Source organism: Salvelinus alpinus, chromosome 5 (genome assembly GCF_045679555.1).
Source record: "Salvelinus alpinus chromosome 5, SLU_Salpinus.1, whole genome shotgun sequence".
Classification (NCBI taxonomy): domain Eukaryota; kingdom Metazoa; phylum Chordata; class Actinopteri; order Salmoniformes; family Salmonidae; genus Salvelinus; species Salvelinus alpinus.
The window spans coordinates 74,039,188-74,062,613 of record NC_092090.1 but is presented as its reverse complement, the minus strand read 5'-3'; the positions used below and the strand labels follow the sequence as shown (position 1 = coordinate 74,062,613).

The 23,426-nt window shown below is 46.4% G+C and overlaps 1 protein-coding gene across 3 annotated transcripts in view; it reads right to left on the bottom strand.

Annotated features, from left to right (window-relative positions):
- Positions 1 to 23,426, bottom strand: part of LOC139576766 (tetratricopeptide repeat protein 28-like) — a 335,467-nt gene that overhangs the window by 41,072 nt on the left and 270,969 nt on the right. For all 3 annotated transcript variants that reach the window (XM_071403202.1, XM_071403203.1, XM_071403204.1), the window contains one exon: positions 13,557 to 14,064. In XM_071403202.1, the coding sequence (XP_071259303.1) occupies positions 13,557 to 14,064 (508 nt within the window). The remainder of the gene's footprint in view (positions 1 to 13,556; positions 14,065 to 23,426) is intronic.

The following is a 23,426-nucleotide window of genomic DNA, read 5'->3' as shown; positions in this document are numbered from 1 at the left end:
GCTTGACTACCAACAACGACGAGACAGCCTACAGGGAGGAGTTGAGGGCACTCAGTGTGGTGTCAAGAAAATAACCTCTCACTCAACGTCAACAAAACAAAGGAGATGACCGTGGACATCAGGAAACAGCAGAGAGAGCACCACCCTATCTACATTGAATGGACAGTAGTGGAGAAGTTGGAAAGTTTTAAGTTCTTCGGCGTACACATCACAGACAAACTGAAATGGTCCACACAGACAGGAGGCTGAAGAAATTTGGCTTGTCACCTAAAACCCTGACAAACTTTTACAGGTGCACAATTGAGAGCATCCTGTCGGGCTGTATCAACGCCTGGTACGGCAACTGCACCGCCCTCAACCGCAAGGCTCTCAAGAGGGTGGTACATTCTTCACAACGCATCACAGGGGGCAAACTACCTGCCCTCCAGGACACCTACAGCACCCGATGTCACAGGAAGGCCAAAAGGACCATCAAAGACAACATTCGAGCCACTGCCTGTTCACCCCGCTACCATCCAGAAGGCGAGGTCAGTACAGGTGCATCAAAGATTGAAGCTGTTTTTCAGTCTCTCGGTTCTATCTCAAGGCCATCAGACTGCTAAACAGCAATCACTAACTCAGAGAGGCTGCTGCCTACATAGAGACTCACTAGTCACTTTAAACAATGCCACTTAAATCATGTTTACATATCTTACATTACTAATCTCATATATATATACTGTATCTTATACCATCTATTGCATCTTGCCAATGCCGCTCAGCCATCGCTCATCCATATATTTATATGTACATATTCTCATTCACCCCTTTATATTTCTGTGTATTAGCTAGTTGTTGGGGAATTGTTAGATTACTTGTTAGATATTACTGCACTGTCGGACCTAGAAGCACAAGCATTTCGCTACACTCGCATTAACATCTACTAACCATGTGTATGTGACCAATACAATTTGATTTGATTTGATTTTGATGTTGATTTGAAATGTGAGTTAAATACAAAAGCCACAACTCCAGTCCTCCCTGAGATATTAAATAACGCTGACTAGGGGGTAAGTTAGCCGGTTAATGACTAGAGCCTGGAGAGTCTGGAAAGCAACATTTTCATCTCCTTTATAGGTCAGCGTGCACTGAGCCAAGGCTCCTGTCACCACTGGGCCTCAGTCAGCCAACCCGCCTCAGTAATAAAGCATGTTACCGTCGCTGTGCTGAGCGGAGCTAGCTGGCTACATGTTACCTCTAAGCCATGACAGGTGCCGCTCCACCCTCCCCACATCAACATAGATCATCAGAGAAGAGCTGAGGGCTGAATAAAAGATCTGGGGGAAAAATACTTTCTTTCTTCATGTTCTCCACCCCTCCTCCACACTGCTATTCTTCTCCTCTCTACACCACACTGCTATTCTTCTCCTCTCTACACCACACTGCTATTCTTCTCCTCTCTACAACACACTGCTATTCTTCTCCTCTCTACACCACACTGCTATTCTTCTCCTCTCTACAACACACTGCTATTCTTCTCCTCGCTACAACACACTGCTATTCTTATCCTCTCTACACCACACTGCTATTCTTCTCCTCTCTACACCACACTGCTATTCTTCTCCTCTCTACAACACACTGCTATTCTTCTCCTCTCTACACCACACTGCTATTCTTCTCCTCTCTACACCAGACTGCTATTCTTCTCCTCTCTACACCACACTGCTATTCTTCTCCTCGCTACAACACACTGCTATTCTTCTCCTCTCTACACCACACTGCTATTCTTCTCCTCTCTACAACACACTGCTATTCTTCTCCTCTCTACACCACACTGCTATTCTTCTCCTCTCTACACCAGACTGCTATTATTCTCCTCTCTACACCACACTGCTATTCTTCTCCTCGCTACAACACACTGCTATTCTTCTCCTCTCTACACCACACTGCTATTCTTCTCCTCTCTACACCAGACTGCTATTCTTCTCCTCTCTACACCACACTGCTATTCTTCTCCTCGCTACAACACACTGCTATTCTTCTCCTCTCTACAACACACTGCTATTTTTCTCCTCTCTACACCAGACTGCTATTATTCTCCTCTCTACACCACACTGCTATTCTTCTCCTCTCTACACCACACTGCTATTCTTCTCCTCTCTACACCACACTGCTATTCTTCTCCTCTCTACACCACACTGCTATTATTCTCCTCTCTACAACACACTGCTATTCTTCTCCACACTACAACACACTGCTATTCTTCTCCTCTCTACACCACACTGCTATTCTTCTCCTCGCTACAACACACTGCTATTCTTCTCCTAGCTACAACAAACTGCTATTCTTCTCCTCTCTACACCACACTGCTATTCTTCTCCTCGCTACAACACACCGCTATTCTTCTCCTCACTACAACACACTGCTATTCTTCTCCTCTCTACACCACACTGCCATTATTCTCCTCTCTACAACACACTGCTATTCTTATCCTCTCTACAACACACTGCTATTCTTCTCCTGTCTACAACACTGCTATTCTTCTCCTCTCTACACCACACTGCTATTCTTCTCCTCTCTACAACACACTGCTATTCTTCTCCTCTCTACACCACACTGCTATTCTTATCCTCTCTACACCACACTGCTATTCTTCTCCTCTCTACAACACACTGCTATTCTTCTCCTCTCTACAACACACTGCTATTCTTATCCTCTCTACAACACACTGCTATTCTTCTCCTCTCTACACCACACTGCTATTCTTCTCCTCTCTACACCACACTGCTATTCTTCTCCTCTCTACACCACACTGCTATTCTTTTCCTGTCTACACCACACTGCTATTCTTCCCCTCTCTACAACACACTGCTATTCTTCTCCTCTCTACACCACACTGCTATTCTTCTCCTCTCTACAACACACTGCTATTTTTCTCCTCTCTACACCACACTGCTATTCTTCTCCTCTCTACACCACACTGCTATTCTTCTCCTCTCTACAACACACTGCTATTCTTCTCCTCGCTACAACACACTGCTATTCTTCTCCTCGCTACAACACACTGCTATTTTCTCCTCTCTACAACACACTGCTATTCTTCTCCTCTCTACAACACACTGCTATTCTTCTCCTCTCTACACCACACTGCTATTCTTCTCCTCTCTACAACACACTGCTATTCTTCTCCTCTCTACAACACACTGCTATTCTTATCCTCTCTACAACACACTGCTATTCTTCTCCTCTCTACACCACACTGCTATTCTTCTCCTCTCTACACCACACTGCTATTCTTCTCCTCTCTACACCACACTGCTATTATTTTCCTGTCTACACCACACTGCTATTCTTCCCCTCTCTACACCACACTGCTATTATTTTCCTGTCTACACCACACTGCTATTCTTCTCCTCTCTACAACACACTGCTATTTTTCTCCTCTCTACACCACACTGCTATTCTTCTCCTCTCTACACCACACTGCTATTCTTCTCCTCTCTACAACACACTGCTATTCTTCTCCTCTCTACACCACACTGCTATTCTTCTCCTCTCTACAACACACTGCTATTTTTCTCCTCTCTACACCACACTGCTATTCTTCTCCTCTCTACAACACACTGCTATTCTTATCCTCTCTACAACACACTGCTATTCTTCTCCTCTCTACAACACACTGCTATTCTTCTCCTCTCTACACCACACTGCTATTCTTATCCTCTCTACAACACACTGCTATTCTTCTCCTCTCTACAACACACTGCTATTCTTCTCCTCTCTACACCACACTGCTATTCTTCTCCTCACTACAACACACTGCTATTCTTCTCCTCTCTACAACACACTGCTATTCTTCTCCTCTCTACACCACACTGCTTTTCTTCTCATCTCTACACCACACTGCTATTCTTCTCCTCTCTACAACACACTGCTATTCTTCTCCTCGCTACAACACACTGCTATTCTTCTCCTCTCTACACCACACTGCTATTCTTCTCCTCTCTACAACACACTGCTATTCTTCTCCTCTCTACACCACACTGCTATGCTTCTCCTCTCTACAACACACTGCTATTCTTCTCCTCTCTACACCACACTGCTATTCTTCTCCTCACTACAACACACTGCTATTCTTATCCTCTCTACAACACACTGCTATTCTTCTCCTCTCTACACCACACTGCTTTTCTTCTCATCTCTACACCACACTGCTATTCTTCTCCTCTCTACAACACACTGCTATTCTTCTCCTCGCTACAACACACTGCTATTCTTCTCCTCTCTACACCACACTGCTATTCTTCTCCTCTCTACAACACACTGCTATTCTTCTCCTCACTACAACACACTGCTATTCTTCTCCTCGCTACAACACACTGCTATTCTTCTCCTCTCTACACCACACTGCTATTCTTCTCCTCTCTACAACACACTGCTATTCTTCTCCTCTCTACACCACACTGCTATTCTTCTCCTCTCTACACCACACTGCTATTCTTCTCCTCTCTACAACACACTGCTATTCTTCTCCTCGCTACAACACACTGCTATTCTTCTCCTCGCTACAACACACTGCTATTTTCTCCTCGCTACAACACACTGCTATTCTTCTCCTCGCTACAACACACTGCTTTCATCTCCTCTCTACACCACACTGCTATTCTTCTCCTCACTACAACACACTGCTATTCTTCTCCTCTCTACACCACACTGCTATTCTTCTCCCCTCTACAACACACTGCTATTCTTATCCTCTCTACAACACACTGCTATTCTTCTCCTCTCTACAACACACTGCTATTCTTCTCCTCTCTACACCACACTGCTATTCTTATCCTCTCTACAACACACTGCTATTCTTCTCCTCTCTACACCACACTGCCATTCTTATCCTCTCTACACCACACTGCTATTCTTCTCCTCTCTACAACACACTACTATTCTTCTCCTCTCTACAACACACTGCTATTCTTCTCCTCTCTACAACACACTGCTATTCTTCTCCTCACTACAACACACTGCTATTCTTCTCCTCGCTACAACACACTGCTATTCTTCTCCTCGCTACAACACACTGCTATTCTTCTCCTCTCTACACCACACTGCTATTCTTCTCCTCGCTACACCACACCGCCATTCTTCTCCTCGCTACAACACACTGCTATTCTTCTCCTCTCTACACCACACTGCTATTCTTCTCCTCTCTACACCACACTACTATGCTTTCCTCTCTACACCACACTGCTATTCTTCTCCTCTCTACACCACACTGCTATTCTTCTCCTCGCTACAACACACTGCTATTCTTCTCCTCTCTACACCACACTGCTATTCTTCTCCTCTCTACACCACACTGCTATTCCTCTCCTCTCTACAACACACTGCTATTCTTCTCCCCTCTACAACACACTGCTATTCTTCTCCTCTCTACAACACACTGCTATTCTTCTCCTCTCTACACCACACTGCTATTCTTCTCCTCTCTACAACACCCCGCTATTCTTCTCCTCTCTTACGCATGTTAATCTTACACTTGATCATGTCTTCTCGTTTTGTGTGCAACATGTTTTATCTCTGCATGGTGGTGCTTCAAAGCAAGAGGATTGTACAGTAAGCTACAGTATGTCAAGTTGGCTACAGTATGTGGGGTGAATGACAAGGCAACAACAACATTCCCCCCACCACCATCACCACAAACAACAAGAGTGTAATCAGAGAAATTATGTATTTTTTTAACCACTTAATTCTCTGTTATCTACATTATTCAGCTCTTGGAAAATCAGCTATTAAAGGTAATTAAGCGATTCATCAAGTCATTATCAATTACTTGGAGCCTCACAGCCGCAGAATACAATCACTAGGGGTGAGGGGAAAAGAGAGAGTTAGAGAGAGAGAGCGAAAGAAGAAAGAAAGACAGAAAGGCAAGGCACTGTCAGGCAGAGGGAAGGAGAGGGGAATGGAGAAACAAGAGGTAGAGACAGGAGGGCAACATCAACACAATCACCTAACACTCCACTGGGCCTCCCTCCCAGCCATCACCATGAAACACTGCAGCTTGTCCTTGGCAGTACGGAGCAACAGGCCTACTCTCCTCCTTCTCCTCCTCCTATCCATTGTGCTCTGGTTTTGTCACCAGCTGTGGGTTTTTGACAGTACATCAAATACACTGTAATTATTGTGTCATGGAATTTGAAGTATTGTTGCTGCTGATGTAACGTCTGCTTCCAACTCACACTCTCAAACATGTAGATCCCCTGAACGCAGCTCACTCTCCAGCCCACTTTCCAACTCACACTCTCAAACATGTAGATCCCCTGAACGCAGCTCACTTTCCAGCCCACTTTCCAACTCACACTCTGAAACATGTAGATCCCCTGAACGCAGCTCACTCTCCAGCCCACTTTCCAGCTCACACTCTCAAAACACATAGATCCCCTGATCTATGTGCGTTCAGGGGATCTACATGTTTGAGAGTGTGAGTTGGAAGCAGACGTTACATCAGCTCACTCTCCAGATCCCAATCACCTGAATTCTGATCACCTGTTCACACACCTGTACGTCATTATCACACACTATTTAGTTCAGTTCTTCACACCCCATCATTGTGAGGTATTGTTTGTTTTGTGACACAGTTCTATTCGGAGCGCTGTTTTCCCCTGTAATTTAATCCGTCCGTGTATGATAGTTTTTGCCTGCCTCACTAACGACACCTTTTGCCTATTCCCTGCCTGTACTTTAGCCTATCGGATTTCCTGTTATCAACCTTTTGTCTGATCTCCCGGACGACGTTACTAGCCTTTTCCCTGCCTGTACTGTTGCCCTTTTGGACCCCCTGTGTATGACCTTCTGCCTGCCCCTGGACCCAGCTACCTGCCTCCTCCTGTGGTCCTTTACAATAAACACCTGCTGCTCCCTACGCTTGAAACCAGCTCTCTGTCTCCCATCGTGTTCATTACAGATGTATTCTTGCTGTTACTGGTGGGACTAAACTTTACTCGCTAGAGGCCCTGTTTACGACCACGAGTAATCAGGCCACCTTTCTGAATATTCATAGATGGAACCAACCACTGGTTGGGTGTTATGCTGGTCTTGTTCCCTATTTCCACGCTCTCTCTTCTGAGGATAACCATTACGTCTCTTAGTTGTCCATTAGAGTCAGCTTTACAACTGTCTTGATGGCTGTCGTAAGCCATGCCACCAACCTACTACATATTGTCTTGATGGCTGTCGTAAGCCATGCCACCAACCTACTACATATTGTAATGGCTGGACTCAAATACAGCTGAATGTGCTATGTCGTAGACCTCTCCTTAGAGCTGTGACGATAAACTGAAAATGATCGACATCGACATTGACCATCAGTTATCGCAGGCATTTTTCTGATATCATTCATTAGGATAAGTTGCCTATACTAAAGAAATGTGAAGTTTGAAATGAAACAAGTTTGCTAATATGGGTGATTGTTAATGGGACAATGTGATGCCTACAACCATCAAACTAGTAGTTTAAAGGATAATTTAAAAAAACTGGTGCACATTAATGTTATATACAGTGGGGAGAACAAGTATTTGATACACTGCCGATTTTGCAGGTTTTCCTACTTACAAAGCATGTAGAGGTCTGTAATTTTTATCATAGGTACACTTCAACTGTGAGAGACGGAATCTAAAACAAAAATCCAGAAAATCACATTGTATGATTTTTAAGTAATTAATGTGCATTTTATTGCATGACATAAGTATTTGATCACCTACCAACCAGTAAGAATTCCGGCTCTCACAGACCTGTTAGTTTTTCTTTAAGAAGCCCTCCTGTTCTTCACTCATTACCTGTATTAACTGCACCTGTTTGAACTCGTTACCTGTATAAAAGACACCTGTCCACACACTCAATCAAACAGACTCCAACCTCTCCACAATGGCCAAGACCAGAGAGCTGTGTAAGGACATCAGGGATACAATTGTAGACCTGCACAAGGCTGGGATGGGCTACAGGACAATAGGCAAGCAGCTTGGTGAGAAGGCAACAACTGTTGGCGCAATTATTAGAAAATGGAAGAAGTTCAAGATGACGGTCAATCACCCTCGGTCTGGGGCTCCATGCAAGATCTCACCTCGTGGGGCATCAATGATCATGAGGAAGGTGAGGGATCAGCCCAGAACTACACGGCAGGACCTGGTCAATGACCTGAAGAGAGCTGGGACCACAGTCTCAAAGAAAACCATTAGTAACACACCATGCCGTCATGGATTAAAATCCTGCAGCGCACGCAAGGTCCCCCTGCTCAAGCCAGCGCATGTCCAGGCCCGTCTGAAGTTTGCCAATGACCATCTGGATGATCCAGAGGAGGAATGGGAGAAGGTCATGTGGTCTGATGAGACAAAAATAGAGCTTTTTGGTCTAAACTCCACTCGCCGTGTTTGGAGGAAGAAGAAGGATGAGTACAACCCCAAGAACACCATCCCAACCGTGAAGCATGGAGGTGGAAACATCATTCTTTGGGGATGCTTTTCTGCAAAGGGGACAGGACGACTGCACCGTATTGAGGGGAGGATGGATGGGGCCATGTATCGCGAGATCTTGGCCAACAACCTCCTTCCTTCAGTAAGAGCATTGAAGATGGGTCGTGGCTGGTTCTTCCAGCATGACAACGACCCGAAACACACAGCCAGGGCAACTAAGGAGTGGCTCCGTAAGAAGCATCTCAAGGTCCTGGAGTGGCCTAGCCAGTCTCCAGACCTGAACCCAATAGAAAATCTTTGGAGGGAGCCGAAAGTCCGTATTGCCCAGCGACAGCCCCGAAACCTGAAGGATCTGGAGAAGGTCTGTATGGAGGAGTGGGCCAAAATCCCTGCTGCAGTGTGTGCAAACCTGGTCAAGAACTACAGGAAACGTATGATCTCTGTAATTGCACACAAAGGTTTCTGTACCAAATATTAAGTTCTGCTTTTCTGATGTATCAAATACTTATGTCATGCAATAAAATGCAAATTATTTACTTAAAAATCATACAATGTGATTTTCTGGATTTTTGTTTTAGATTCCGTCTCTCACAGTTGAAGTGTACCTATGATAAAAATTACAGACCTCTACATGCTTTGTAAGTAGGAAAACTTGCAAAATCGGCAGTGTATCAAATACTTGTTCTCCCCACTGTATGTATTGTTATCACATAAATTCAGGCAATTTATCGCTATATGGATTGTTGTCTATATGGCCCAGCTCTCCCTCTGCTGGTATTGAATAACCACAGGGGTACCTTTGCTTTCTCATTATGTTAGCCCTGCATTGTAAAGGGTGCATTGCCAATCATTTTATTTCTGCAGGTTTTGACCGTCAGATGACTAGGGCTTTGAAAAGGGGACAATAATTACAATAGAGCTCCAATCAAAAGGCCTGATCTTCTAGACTTAATTCCCCCCTCTCTGTCTTTTCTATGTATCTATATTTGAATTATCTACGGCACTAGGATTCATTTGCTAGATTTGATTAAGTCCTTGCCAGTGGGGGGGGGGGGGAGCAGAACAGAACGGAACAGCGTGGGTATTAATGTGCAGAGAGTTCCCATGAAAGATGTAAAGGGTTTTTATGGGCTTCTTTTCTCCTGTGACAGTGTGATAGTTATATGTTAGTGTTCCATCACTCTAGCACATCCCAGCCAGTGATAACTCAGTCACTGAGGCTGTCTGTCTCCTCTGCTCTGCTCTGGGCCCATGCAGAGACTCCTGTCCTGACCAATCACATCACAGCTCCCTGACCAAGCTGAGGTATCGTGTATCACGCAACACTGCAGTAAATCTACGTAACAGTAGTCGACCTGAACCTGGACGGGAGTTATAGCAACACATTTAGCTGACTACTGTTTTTCAATGGTCTTTGTTCTCACACCAGTCACTATGTAGGGCTCCATTTTAAACAACATTTAAACACTTAAAACAAGGTTGTGATAATGAACATCCAATAAAAAAATCGACAGCAAGAGCTAGGTCAGGTAACTATCAGTAAATACGAATGTGGACATACCCAGAGACAGGTAAACAGGTACTAGTGATATAGTAGTAACTGGAACCCACGACAAGCAGAGACAGGTAAACAGGTACTAGTGATATAGTAGTACCTGGAACCCACGACAAGCAGAGACAGGTAAACAGGTACTAGTGATATAGTAGTACCTGGAACCCACGACAAGCAGAGACAGGTAAACAGGTACTAGTGATATAGTAGTACCTGGAACCCACGACAAGCAGAGACAGGTAAACAGGTACTAGTGATATAGTAGTACCTGGAACCCACGACAAGCAGAGACAGGTAAACAGGTACTAGTGATATAGTAGTACCTGGAACCCACGACAAGCAGAGACAGGTAAACAGGTACTAGTGATATAGTAGTACCTGGAACCCACGACAAGCAGAGACAGGTAAACAGGTACTAGTGATATAGTAGTACCTGGAACCCACGACAAGCAGAGACAGGTAAACAGGTACTAGTGATATAGTAGTACCTGGAACCCACGACAAGCAGAGACAGGTAAACAGGTACTAGTGATATAGTAGTACCTGGAACCCACGACAAGCAGAGACAGGTAAACAGGTACTAGTGATATAGTAGTACCTGGAACCCACGACAAGCAGAGACAGGTAAACAGGTACTAGTGATATAGTAGTACCTGGAACCCACGACAAGCAGAGACAGGTAAACAGGTACTAGTGATATAGTAGTACCTGGAACCCACGACAAGCAGAGACAGGTAAACAGGTACTAGTGATATAGTAGTACCTGGAACCCACGACAAGCAGAGACAGGTAAACAGGTACTAGTGATATAGTAGTACCTGGAACCCACGACAAGCAGAGACAGGTAAACAGGTACTAGTGATATAGTAGTACCTGGAACCCACGACAAGCAGAGACAGGTAAACAGGTACTAGTGATATAGTAGTACCTGGAACCCACGACAAGCAGAGACAGGTAAACAGGTACTAGTGATATAGTAGTACCTGGAACCCACGACAAGCAGAGACAGGTAAACAGGTACTAGTGATATAGTAGTACCTGGAACCCACGACAAGCAGAGACAGGTAAACAGGTACTAGTGATATAGTAGTACCTGGAACCCACGACAAGCAGAGACAGGTAAACAGGTACTAGTGATATAGTAGTACCTGGAACCCACGACAAGCAGAGACAGGTAAACAGGTACTAGTGATATAGTAGTACCTGGAACCCACGACAAGCAGAGACAGGTAAACAGGTACTAGTGATATAGTAGTACCTGGAACCCACGACAAGCAGAGACAGGTAAACAGGTACTAGTGATATAGTAGTACCTGGAACCCACGACAAGCAGAGACAGGTAAACAGGTACTAGTGATATAGTAGTACCTGGAACCCACGACAAGCAGAGACAGGTAAACAGGTACTAGTGATATAGTAGTACCTGGAACCCACGACAAGCAGAGACAGGTAAACAGGTACTAGTGATATAGTAGTACCTGGAACCCACGACAAGCAGAGACAGGTAAACAGGTACTAGTGATATAGTAGTACCTGGAACCCACAACAAGCAGAGACAGGTAAACAGACTTACTAGTGATAAACTGTAGTAGTACCTGGAACCCACGACAAGCAGAGACAGGTAAACAGGTACTAGTGATATAGTAGTACCTGGAACCCACAACAAGCAGAGACAGGTAAACAGGTACTAGTGATATAGTAGTACCTGGAACCCACAACAAGCAGAGACAGGTAAACAGGTACTAGTGATATAGTAGTACCTGGAACCCACGACAAGCAGAGACAGGTAAACAGGTACTAGTGATATAGTAGTACCTGGAACCCACGACAAGCAGAGACAGGTAAACAGGTACTAGTGATATAGTAGTACCTGGAACCCACGACAAGCAGAGACAGGTAAACAGGTACTAGTGATATAGTAGTACCTGGAACCCACGACAAGCAGAGACAGGTAAACAGGTACTAGTGATATAGTAGTACCTGGAACCCACGACAAGCAGAGACAGGTAAACAGACTTACTAGTGATAAACTGTAGTAGTACCTGGAACCCACAACAAGCAGAGACAGGTAAACAGACTTACTAGTGATAAACTGTAGTAGTACCTGGAACCCACAACAAGCAGAGACAGGTAAACAGACTTACTAGTGATAAACTGTAGTAGTACCTGGAACCCACAACAAGCAGAGACAGGTAAACAGACTTACTAGTGATAAACTGTAGTAGTACCTGGAACCCACAACAAGCAGAGACAGGTAAACAGGTACTAGTGATATAGTAGTACCTGGAACCCACAACAAGCAGAGACAGGTAAACAGACTTACTAGTGATAAACTGTAGTAGTACCTGGAACCCACAACAAGCAGAGACAGGTAAACAGGTACTAGTGATATAGTAGTACCTGGAACCCACAACAAGCAGAGACAGGTAAACAGGTACTAGTGATAAACTGTAGTAGTACCTGGAACCCACGACAAGCAGAGACAGGTAAACAGACTTACTAGTGATAAACTGTAGTAGTACCTGGAACCCACAACAAGCAGAGACAGGTAAACAGGTACTAGTGATATAGTAGTACCTGGAACCCACAACAAGCAGAGACAGGTAAACAGACTTACTAGTGATAAACTGTAGTAGTACCTGGAACCCACAACAAGCAGAGACAGGTAAACAGGTACTAGTGATAAACTGTAGTAGTACCTGGAACCCACAACAAGCAGAGACAGGTAAACAGACTTACTAGTGATAAACTGTAGTAGTACCTGGAACCCACAACAAGCAGAGACAGGTAAACAGACTTACTAGTGATAAACTGTAGTAGTACCTGGAACCCACAACAAGCAGAGACAGGTAAACAGACTTACTAGTGATAAACTGTAGTAGTACCTGGAACCCACAACAAGCAGAGGAAAAAGCAGCAGCAGAGAATAACAACATGAGAGGAATACAGATATCACCCCACCATCAAAGTCTGCTATTTGGCACAGCCAGTGCTAAAATACAGAGAGAATACTGATGCTGCCTCCTCCTCCACGCATTCTCTCTCTCACTGGCAAACCATGACCTCTACACTGCTATTCTAGCCTGTTCCCATCACATCCTGCCAAGCTCCTTGTGAGGAAGCATCCCGGGTCTTCTGCAGGTCAGTGACCGGGGTAAAACCCCACACTGTCGGGCTGTAGCAAACACAAAGCCAACCTCCCTCCAGCTGCCTGGGACCGCCTTCCTTCTACAATCTACCAGACTAACTTTCTAAAAACCAGGTGGTTCCTCATCCTGTAGGATGGACGGGGCCAAAAAGAGGAACTCACATGCTCATCAGAGTAGGGAAGCCCACAACATGAGGCACTGCTCTGTACATTGACCTCAAATGCCAGGGACAGGCCTAGAGGCCGATCTAAGGGGAAGCATAATAACACTGTACTAAACGAGAAATATTCTTTGTTAGCCATGTTTGAAAATAAACCGAAAAATGAAGATGTTATAGATAGATATGATGCTATCCCCAGCCCAGTCTCCCGACCCACCCACCACAGACTACCCCTCTGTGTTGTTACGTACCCAGGTTGGAGGAGGCTCTTCCCTCTGCAGCCCTGTCCTTCAGGCCCTCAGCGATGGCCAGCTGCTGTTGGTGGTACTGCTTGGCTCTCTCCAGGTCCTGCATGCAGCGAGCAGCGTGCCCCAGTCCAGCGTACGCCCTCATCTCTATAGGCTGCTCCTCCAGCTCCTGGGCCAGCTCCAGCACATGGGTGTGGTAGGACATGGCCTTGTCAAAGTTACGGTGGTAGTGATAGGCACTGCCCAGGTTGCTGTAGGCACGGGCCTCCTCCCTCTTGCTGGTCAGGGCCTTGGCGATGCCCAGGTGCTGCTCGTGGCATTGGACAGCGTTTTCAAAGTCGCCCATGGCGATGTAGACGGCGCCCATGTTGCCCAGCTCTCGTGCCTCCGACAGCTGGTCCTTGGACTGCTTGGCCAGTAGGACACACTGCTTGTGGCTGGCCAGGGCATTAGGGTAGTCCCCGATGGCTGTGTACACATGACCCAGGCTGCTCAGGGCCATAGAGGCTGCCTGGAGGCACAGAGAGAACACAGGCACACAAACATCAGGCAAGTAATTAAGGTCACATAGTAAAAACACTAAAGATTCGTGAAATTGACCCACATTTAACTGAGTTGGTTGCTTTTGCATCTCAAACACCCCTCTCCATCTCTCAACACCCCTCAACACCCCTCTCCATCCCTCAACATACCTATCTTCATTTGACAACACCACTCAACACCCCTCTCCATCCCTAAACACCCCTCTCCATCCCTCAACACCGTTCTCCATCCCCCAACACCCCTCAACACCCCTCAACACACCTATCTTCATTTCACAACACCCCTCTTCATCCCTCAACACCCCTCTCCATCCCTCAACACCGTTCTCCATCCCTCAACACCCCTCAACACACCTATCTTCATTTGGTAACACCCCTCTCCGTCCCTCAACACCCCTCTCCATCCCTCAACACCCCTCTCCGTCCCTCAACATCCCTCTACGTCCCTCAACATCCCTCTCCATCCCTCAACATCCCTCAACATCCCATTCCCCAAAGTATATAACAAAAATTATATTTGAAGCAATATTGCTTTAGGGACCAAACAACAAACAAAAATGCTTTGCTTCCTTTCTTGTGATCTGGGTGGGGGGGGGTAAACCCTGATGCAGATTAGCACAGCGGTAGGCTTGTTTTAAAGCTGACAGTTTGCCCACTGCAATCTGCTTCACGGAGCGCGCCACCACCAATGGAACAAAGGGCCAGTTAATCAGGGGAAGAGGAGAGGGGCTTAGCTTCACTCTTCAGCTGTGGGAGGGAAACAGACCCACTGACTGACTGACTGATTCTCCTCATCTATTCACCATTGGCAACACTTCTCTATCAGGAGGGCTGATGCTGGGAATATATTGTAGCATATTCTTATCTATCGCCTCAACGGGATATTTCTCCTCTCACCCCCATCCACCTGCATCAATATGAAGTGTAATATAAAGTGTAGGGTGTGCAGTAAAGTGGAGTGGTCTGCAGGCCTGACCCCCTAAGTGACGCACTCACTGTAGGCTTATTAGCTGTTTATATAGAGGGTAAACTGCTGGGAATTGGGGGCGGCTGTTTTTGTGTGGACAGATGTTCCATTAATCGCAGAGGAGAGGGCCAGCTAATAACACATCTCCTTCCTGAGGTCTCCCTCTCTCTCGCTCTCTCTCTCTCACTCTCTCTTTGTGTCTCTGTGTATCTGTGTCTCTGTGTCTTACAGAACATGAGGGGACTGGAGCGGGTTGGTTGGGGGTCAGGGAAGAGTACAAAAACCCTGACAATTAAGGCCACAACTCTGCTTGACTTTTCTGCCTGCGTAGGAGCCTCTGTGACACAAATGCTTGGAGTTACACTGACAGGGATGCTTGGGGTTACACTGACAGGGATGCTTGGAGTTACACTGACAGGGATGCTTGGAGTTACACTGACAGGGATGCTTGGGGTTACACTGACAGGGATGCTTGGAGTTACACTGACAGGGATGCTTGGAGTTACACTGACAGGGATGCTTGGGGTTACACTGACAGGGATGCTTGGGGTTACACTGACAGGGATGCTTGGGGTTACACTGACAGGGATGCTTGGGGTTACACTGACAGGGATGCGTGGAGTTACACTGACAGGGATGCTTGGGGTTACACTGACAGGGATGCGTGGAGTTACACTGACAGGGATGCTTGGAGTTACACTGACAGGGATGCGTGGAGTTACACTGACAGGGATGCGTGGAGTTACACTGACAGGGATGCTTGGAGTTACACTGACAGGGATGCGTGGAGTTACACTGACAGGGATGCTTGGAGTTACACTGACAGGGATGCTTGGAGTTACACTGACAGGGATGCGTGGAGTTACACTGACAGGGATGCTTGGAGTTACACTGACAGGGATGCGTGGAGTTACACTGACAGGGATGCTTGGAGTTACACTGACAGGGATGCTTGGAGTTACACTGACAGGGATGCTTGGAGTTACACTGACAGGGATGCGTGGAGTTACACTGACAGGGATGCTTGGAGTTACACTGACAGGGATGCGTGGAGTTACACTGACAGGGATGCTTGGAGTTACACTGACAGGGATGCTTGGAGTTACACTGACAGGGATGCTTGGCGTTACACTGACAGGGATGCTTGGAGTTACACTGACAGGGATGCTTGGTATTTACACGGACAGGGATGCTTGGAGTTACACTGACAGGGATGCTTGGAGTTACACTGACAGGGATGCTTGGAGTTACACTGACAGGGATGCTTGGAGTTACACTGACAGGGATGCTTGGAGTTACACTGACAGGGATGCTTGGAGTTACAGTGACAGGGATGCTTGGAGTTACACTGACAGGGATGCTTGGGGTTACACTGACAGGGATGCTTGGGGTTACACTGACAGGGATGCTTGGAGTTACACTGACAGGGATGCTTGGGGTTACACTGACAGGGATGCTTGAGGTTACACTGACAGGGATGCTTGAGGTTACACTGACAGGGATGCTTGGGGTTACACTGACAGGGATGCTTGGAGTTACACTGACAGGGATGCTTGGGGTTACACTGACAGGGATGCTTGGTGTTACACTGACAGGGATGCTTGGAGTTACACTGACAGGGATGCTTGGAGTTACACTGACAGGGATGCTTGGAGTTACACTGACAGGGATGCTTGGAGTTACACTGACAGGGATGCTTGGTATTTACACGGACAGGGATGCTTGGAGTTACACTGACAGGGATGCTTGGAGTTACACTGACAGGGATGCTTGGAGTTACACTGACAGGGATGCTTGGGGTTACACTGACAGGGATGCTTGGAGTTACACTGACAGGGATGCTTGGAGTTACACTGACAGGGATGCTTGGAGTTACACTGACAGGAATGCTTGGGGTTACACTGACAGGGATGCTTGGAGTTACACTGACAGGGATGCTTGGAGTTACACTGACAGGGATGCTTGGGGTTACACTGACAGGGATGCTTGGAGTTACACTGACAGGGATGCTTGGGGTTACACTGACAGGGATGCTTGGCGTTACACTGACAGGGATGCTTGGAGTTACACTGACAGAGATGCTTGGAGTTATACTGACAGGGATGCTTGGAGTTACACTGACAGGGATGCTTGGGTTTACACTGACAGGGATGCTTGGGGTTACACTGACAGGGATGCTTGGAGTTACACTGACAGGGATGCTTGGAGTTACACTGACAGGGATGCTTGGAGTTACACTGACAGGGATGCTTGGGGTTACACTGACAGGGATGCTTGGAGTTACACTGACAGGGATGCTTGGAGTTACACTGACAGGGATGCTTGGAGTTACACTGACAGGGATGCTTGGAATTACACTGACAGGGATGCTTGGAGTTACACTGACAGGGATGCTTGGGGTTACACTGACAGGGATGCTTGGTGTTTACACGGACAGGGATGCTTGGAGTTACACTGACAGGGATGCTTGGAGTTACACTGACAGGGATGCTTGGGGTTACACTGACAGGGATGCTTGGAGTTACACTGACAGGGATGCTTGGGGTTACACTGACAGGGATGCTTGGTGTTTACACGGACAGGGATGCTTGGAGTTACGCTGACAGGGATGCTTGGAGTTACACTGACAGGGATGCTTGGAGTTACACTGACAGGGATGCTTGGAGTTACACTGACAGGGATGCTTGGAGTTACACTGACAGGGATGCTTGGAGTTACACTGACAGGGATGCTTGGAGTTACACTGACAGGGATGCTTGGTAGTTACACGGACAGGGATGCTTGGAGTTACACTGACAGGGATGCTTGGAGTTACACTGACAGGGATGCTTGGGGTTACACTGACAGGGATGCTTGGAGTCACACTGACAGGGATGCTTGGAGTTACACTGACAGGGATGCTTGGAGTTACACTGACAGGGATGCTTGGAGTTACACTGACAGGGATGCTTGGAGTTACACTGACAGGGATGCTTGGGGTTACACTGACAGGGATGCTTGGAGTTACACTGACAGGGATGCTTGGAGTTACACTGACAGGGATGCTTGGAGTTACACTGACAGGGATGCTTGGGGTTACACTGACAGGGATGCTTGGAGTTACACTGACAGGGATGCTTGGGGTTACACTGACAGGGATGCTTGGAGTCACACTGACAGGGATGCTTGGAGTTACACTGAGTGCATTTAGAGGTAACAAAGGAAAGGATGACTGGGAAGTCAAACACAACTCCAGTAATGGATTATTATGAAATGCTTTCTGTGCTGTTTTCTGAGCCTTCATTCTGTGCTGTTTTCTGAGCCTTCATTCTGTGCTGTTTTCTGAGCCTTCATTCTGTGCTGTTTTCTGAGCCTTCATTCTGTGCTGTTTTCTGAGCCTTCATTCTGTGCTGTTTTCTGTGCTGTTTTCTGAGCCTTCATTCTGTGCTGTTTTCTGAGCCTTCATTCTGTGCTGTTTTCTGAGCCTTCATTCTGTGCTGTTTTCTGAGCCTTCATTCTGTGCTGTTTTCTGAGCCTTCCTTCTGTGCTGTTTTCTGAGCCTTCATTCTGTGCTGTTTTCTGAGCCTTCATTCTGTGCTGTTTTCTGAGCCTTCATTCTGTGCTGTTTTCTGAGCCTTCCTTCTGTGCTGTTTTCTGAGCCTTCATTCTGTGCTGTTTTCTGAGCCTTCATTCTGTGTTATTTTCTGAGCCTTCATTCTGTGCTGTTTATCATCAAAAGGCATGTGACTCAACAGTGCCCAGGTTACTATTGTATGTTTATGTCAACACATCTGAAAAAGCAATTACTCATGTATAAATGCCATGGCACAAGTTAATCCACTTCAGTGTACAGAAAAACACTGCGCTTTTCAATCAAGATACAGAATTCCATAAACACTACAAGAAGTAATTTACAGAAGAAATGTGGGGGTAATTCCTGCTCCCACAGAGAGAAAGAGAGAGAGAGTTTCACTGCACCTTTGCTCCAAAACATATAATGAAAACATTGCATGAATAACGCAGAACCTAAGAAAAAAATCTATACCGTAAAAGACTTTCTCCCACTCCCACTAGCACACAGACGCTGGAACACACATACACATTTTCTATCTTCCATATTTTCTCTTTCCCAAACACACACACACACACACACACACACACACACACACACACACACACACACACACACACACACACACACACACACACACACACACACACACACACACACACACACACACACACACACACACACACACACACACACACACACACAGCAGTGCTATCTTTCTTGCATTTCACATGACTGCTGATGCCTGGAACCTATTACCTGCAGACATAAGGACTTCCAGCAGTTTGCTGGAGTTTAAAGCCTCGACAAGACATTATACGGGCCCAAGGAGGCAATTACCTCCCGTCACAACTGTTGCTGTTTCATGTTCCCGGATAGCCTATCTAGGGGCTGCTCAATTACATGTGCTGTTTGAAGCTCCGCTTAGCTCCATCTCTTCAACTCCAACTTCCACTCTGTGAGCAGAGAAACCAAGCGGAATCCTCTGCTCTCTATGTGTCTTGGAAAATGAGTGAGGCAAGGACGGAGGGGGAGAGAGATAGAGCGCAACCTCTCTCCACAGTTGAGATGAGTTGTGCTTGTGATCGGTGTCCCTCTAAAGTGAGACTGCAATGCCGCATTTTCTCCCCAGATAGAGAGTTGATGGGAGATAGTGAGGAGCCAGTCTTGCCTGTCACTGTAGAGGTGCTCTGCTAGGCTTAGGGACGGACGGATGGACAGATAGACAGATGCTGGGACCCATTCTACAGCCAGTTGTGACTACAGCCCTCCCTCAACACTGCTCATGTAGACTGACTGAAATCACCCAGCAGTCCAGGAAGCAAACATCTCCTCGAAACATTTGATTTCTGCAAAGGTGACTTTGCTAATTCCATTCCATTTCTTAATTTATCTTTCCTCCCTCCCTCCCTTCCCCCCACCTCTCTCATTCCATCGGTGGAGTCAGATCTGATTGTGTTTACAGAGTCCGACCCTTCTCCGGATGTGTGCTGATTTGATTAATCCAAACGTCAGCCTTTATAAACTGTTGATAAACTGCTGGCTCTTATCAGCAAACACGTTTTGCACAGAGGGTCCCCTAATGAAAGGTAAACTGGTGCAGCCCCCTGAGGGAGGGGCGGGGGTGTGGGGAGCTCAAGAGGGCTGAGATGACATCTTAATCAGAACGGCTTGGCTAAACAACACTATTCCATTTTTAGAACTCAGACAAGTACGGGGTTTCAAAATGCCTGGCTGGCTGCTACTCCAGTGTCAGACGTATCCAGTGAGAGGTGGATGTTAATATTGTACAACATATTAGAGAAATTTTTTTTTTTTTTTTATACCACATGATAGAGGTCATGCATCGTCTTAAATGACCCTTTAAAGTCACGCTGCAGTACCACTTCTGCTCCTGGTCGCTGGGTCTGTGTGAATTCTGTGACACTGGGCCCCTAGTGTGTGTTTCATTTCCTTGCCAGTAACAACCCACGCTGCTCTGCTGTGTTTAATGAGTGGTTAAACGTTGCTTTTCAGCTGTGACAGGGAGTATGCGTCAACCTCTCAGGACCCCAGGACACTGCTAACTACAGCCCCAACTGCAACAACCACCATAATCATCTTCACCATCGCCTAGCAGCAGTGCTGATAGGATGGAGGTGGTTTCCATGGGAACCTGAGAGGGTTTGATTACAGCCCACGAGGCAGTAGGGGAGAGTCTGCCACTCATGCTACCTCCTCCTGAGCACACACAAATAGGCAAACTAAGGCATGGCCCACTGCACAACCTGCCACCCGCTGCTCAGACTAAACTGTTTCCACAGAGCTCTACCTCTGGAAGGCCCCTGGCTGCCTGTTGCTATGATGATTAGACTGCTAAGCTGTCTGTGTTTACTGACAGCCATCTTCACTGACACGGTCTCAATCATACCAACAGTAGTACATCCCTGATGACGGCCAACAACAACAATAATAACAACATATTTTACTGACACAACCGGGTCCATGCTACAGCTGTTCCTGTAAAACACACACCCAGCAACAGTCAGTAAACATGTGAAAGCACAGCCAAAACAAATTGGTCACTGTTATTTTTGAAATACCCATCAAAGCATACCGCCGGCCGACAGGTTAATAGATAGGAAGCACGTGGTTATGCCCTGGTCAATGGCTCCATCAGTTATGAGTAGCCGTGGTAAAAAATGGTTTACTAACTAGGGAATAGGGTGCCATTTGGGATGATGAGGACAGTGATTCGCCTGTGTTTCAGAGATAGCAAAGCAGAGAGGGGGACTAGGGGGAGGGATGGAGGGAGGTAGGAGGTGTTAGAGGCGTTGGTTTCCCCCCTGTCCCAGATAGCGTGGACTGAGGGAGGCCTGGGCTGGTCAGAGGAAGACTACACTCCAGCAGAGTGGTGTTAATGGGATTATGTGTGAGATCCAGAGGAGACGGTAACCACCGCTGATTCCATTACAGAGGAGGTGGGAACAACATCTCTGTCACACTGTCAACATATGCACATACAGTGCCTTCAGAAAGTATTCATACCCCTTGACTTATTCCACTTTGTTGTACTACAGGTTGAATTCAAAATAGATTTAAAAAAATTATTATAATAATATCACCTATCTACACATAATACCCCATAACGCCAAAGTGAAAACATGTTTTAAATAATTTTTGCAAATGTATTGAAAATGAAATACAGAAATATCAAATGTATATAAGTATTCACACCCCTGAGTCAATACAGCTGTGAGTCTGTAAGAGCTTTTCACACCTATATAGTACAATGTTTTCACATTAGTCTTTTCAAAATTGACTGTCAAGTTGTTGATCATTGCTGGACAGCCATTTTCAAGTCTTGCCATAGATTTTCAAGACGATTTAAGTCAAAACTGTAACTAGGCCACTCAGGAACATTCAATGTCGTCTTGGTAAGCAACTCCAGTGTATATTTGGCCTTGTGTTTTAGGTTATTGTCCTGCTGAAAGGTGAATTTGTCTCCCAGTGTCTGTTGGAAAGCAGACTGAAATTCAGGCTACACAACAAAATGTGGGAAAAGTCAAGAGGTGTGGATACTTTCTGAAGGCACTGTACACACACACACACACACACACACACACACACACACACACACACACACACACACACACACACACACACACACACACACACACACACACACACACACACACACACACACACACACACACACACACTGTACACACACACACACACACACACACTGTACACACACACACACACACACACACACACACACACACACACACACACACACACACACACACACACACACACACACACACACACACACACACACACACACACACACACACACACACACACACACACACACACACACACACACACACACACACACACACGCTCCTATGTAGCTAATTAAGTGGCTGTGTAGAAGGAAGGTGAAAAGGCGTATGCTCAAGTGTTTCTCTTAATGAGATGGGAACCAGTCAGAAGAAACAGGCTGAGAACAGAACAGAATCCAGGCAGCGCCAGGAGCCTGCTACATAGAGGAGAGGAGAGGAGAGGAGAGGAGAGGAGAGGAGAGGAGAGGAGAGGAGAGGAGAGGAGAGGAGAGGAGAGGAGAGGAGAGGAGAGGAGAGGAGAGGAGAGGAGAGGAGAGGAGAGGAGAGGAGAGGAGGCTAGAAAACGGGGGTAGATAAAAGGCTAGAGGGGTTCGTGTTTGAAGGATGAGAGAAGAGAACGCTGGAGACATCCCAGGGGTGAGGATGTCTCCAGATCTGAATTCACCTGCAGTGATGCATTCTGACAACAAAGGAAACATCTCAACTGGAATAAACAAGGAGAGGGAAACGCAAGGCTGATAGAGGGTGAGGAGAGGAAGGAGAGAGAGGAGAGAGAGGGGAGAGAGAGGTAGGGAGAGAGAAAGAGAGGCTGATGATACCTGTGTAATGGTAAAATATTCAGAGAGCTTTATGAGTATCAACTCCAATCCCCGCCTCTCTCTCTCTCTCTCTCTCTCTCTGTCTCTACATCTCTCTCTCTCTCTCTACACCTCTCTCTCAACATCTCTCTATCTCTACATCTCTCTCTCTACATCTCTCTCTCTCTCTACATCTTTCTCTCTCTCTCTCTCTCTCTACATATCTCTCTCTCTCTCTGTACATATCTCTCTCTCATCTCTCTCTACATCTCTCTCTCTCTCTTTCTCTACATCTCTCTCTCTCTCTACATCTTTCTCTCTCTCTCTCTCTACATATCTCTCTCTCTCTCTGTACATATCTCTCTCTCATCTCTCTCTACATCTCTCTCTCTCTCTACATCTCTCT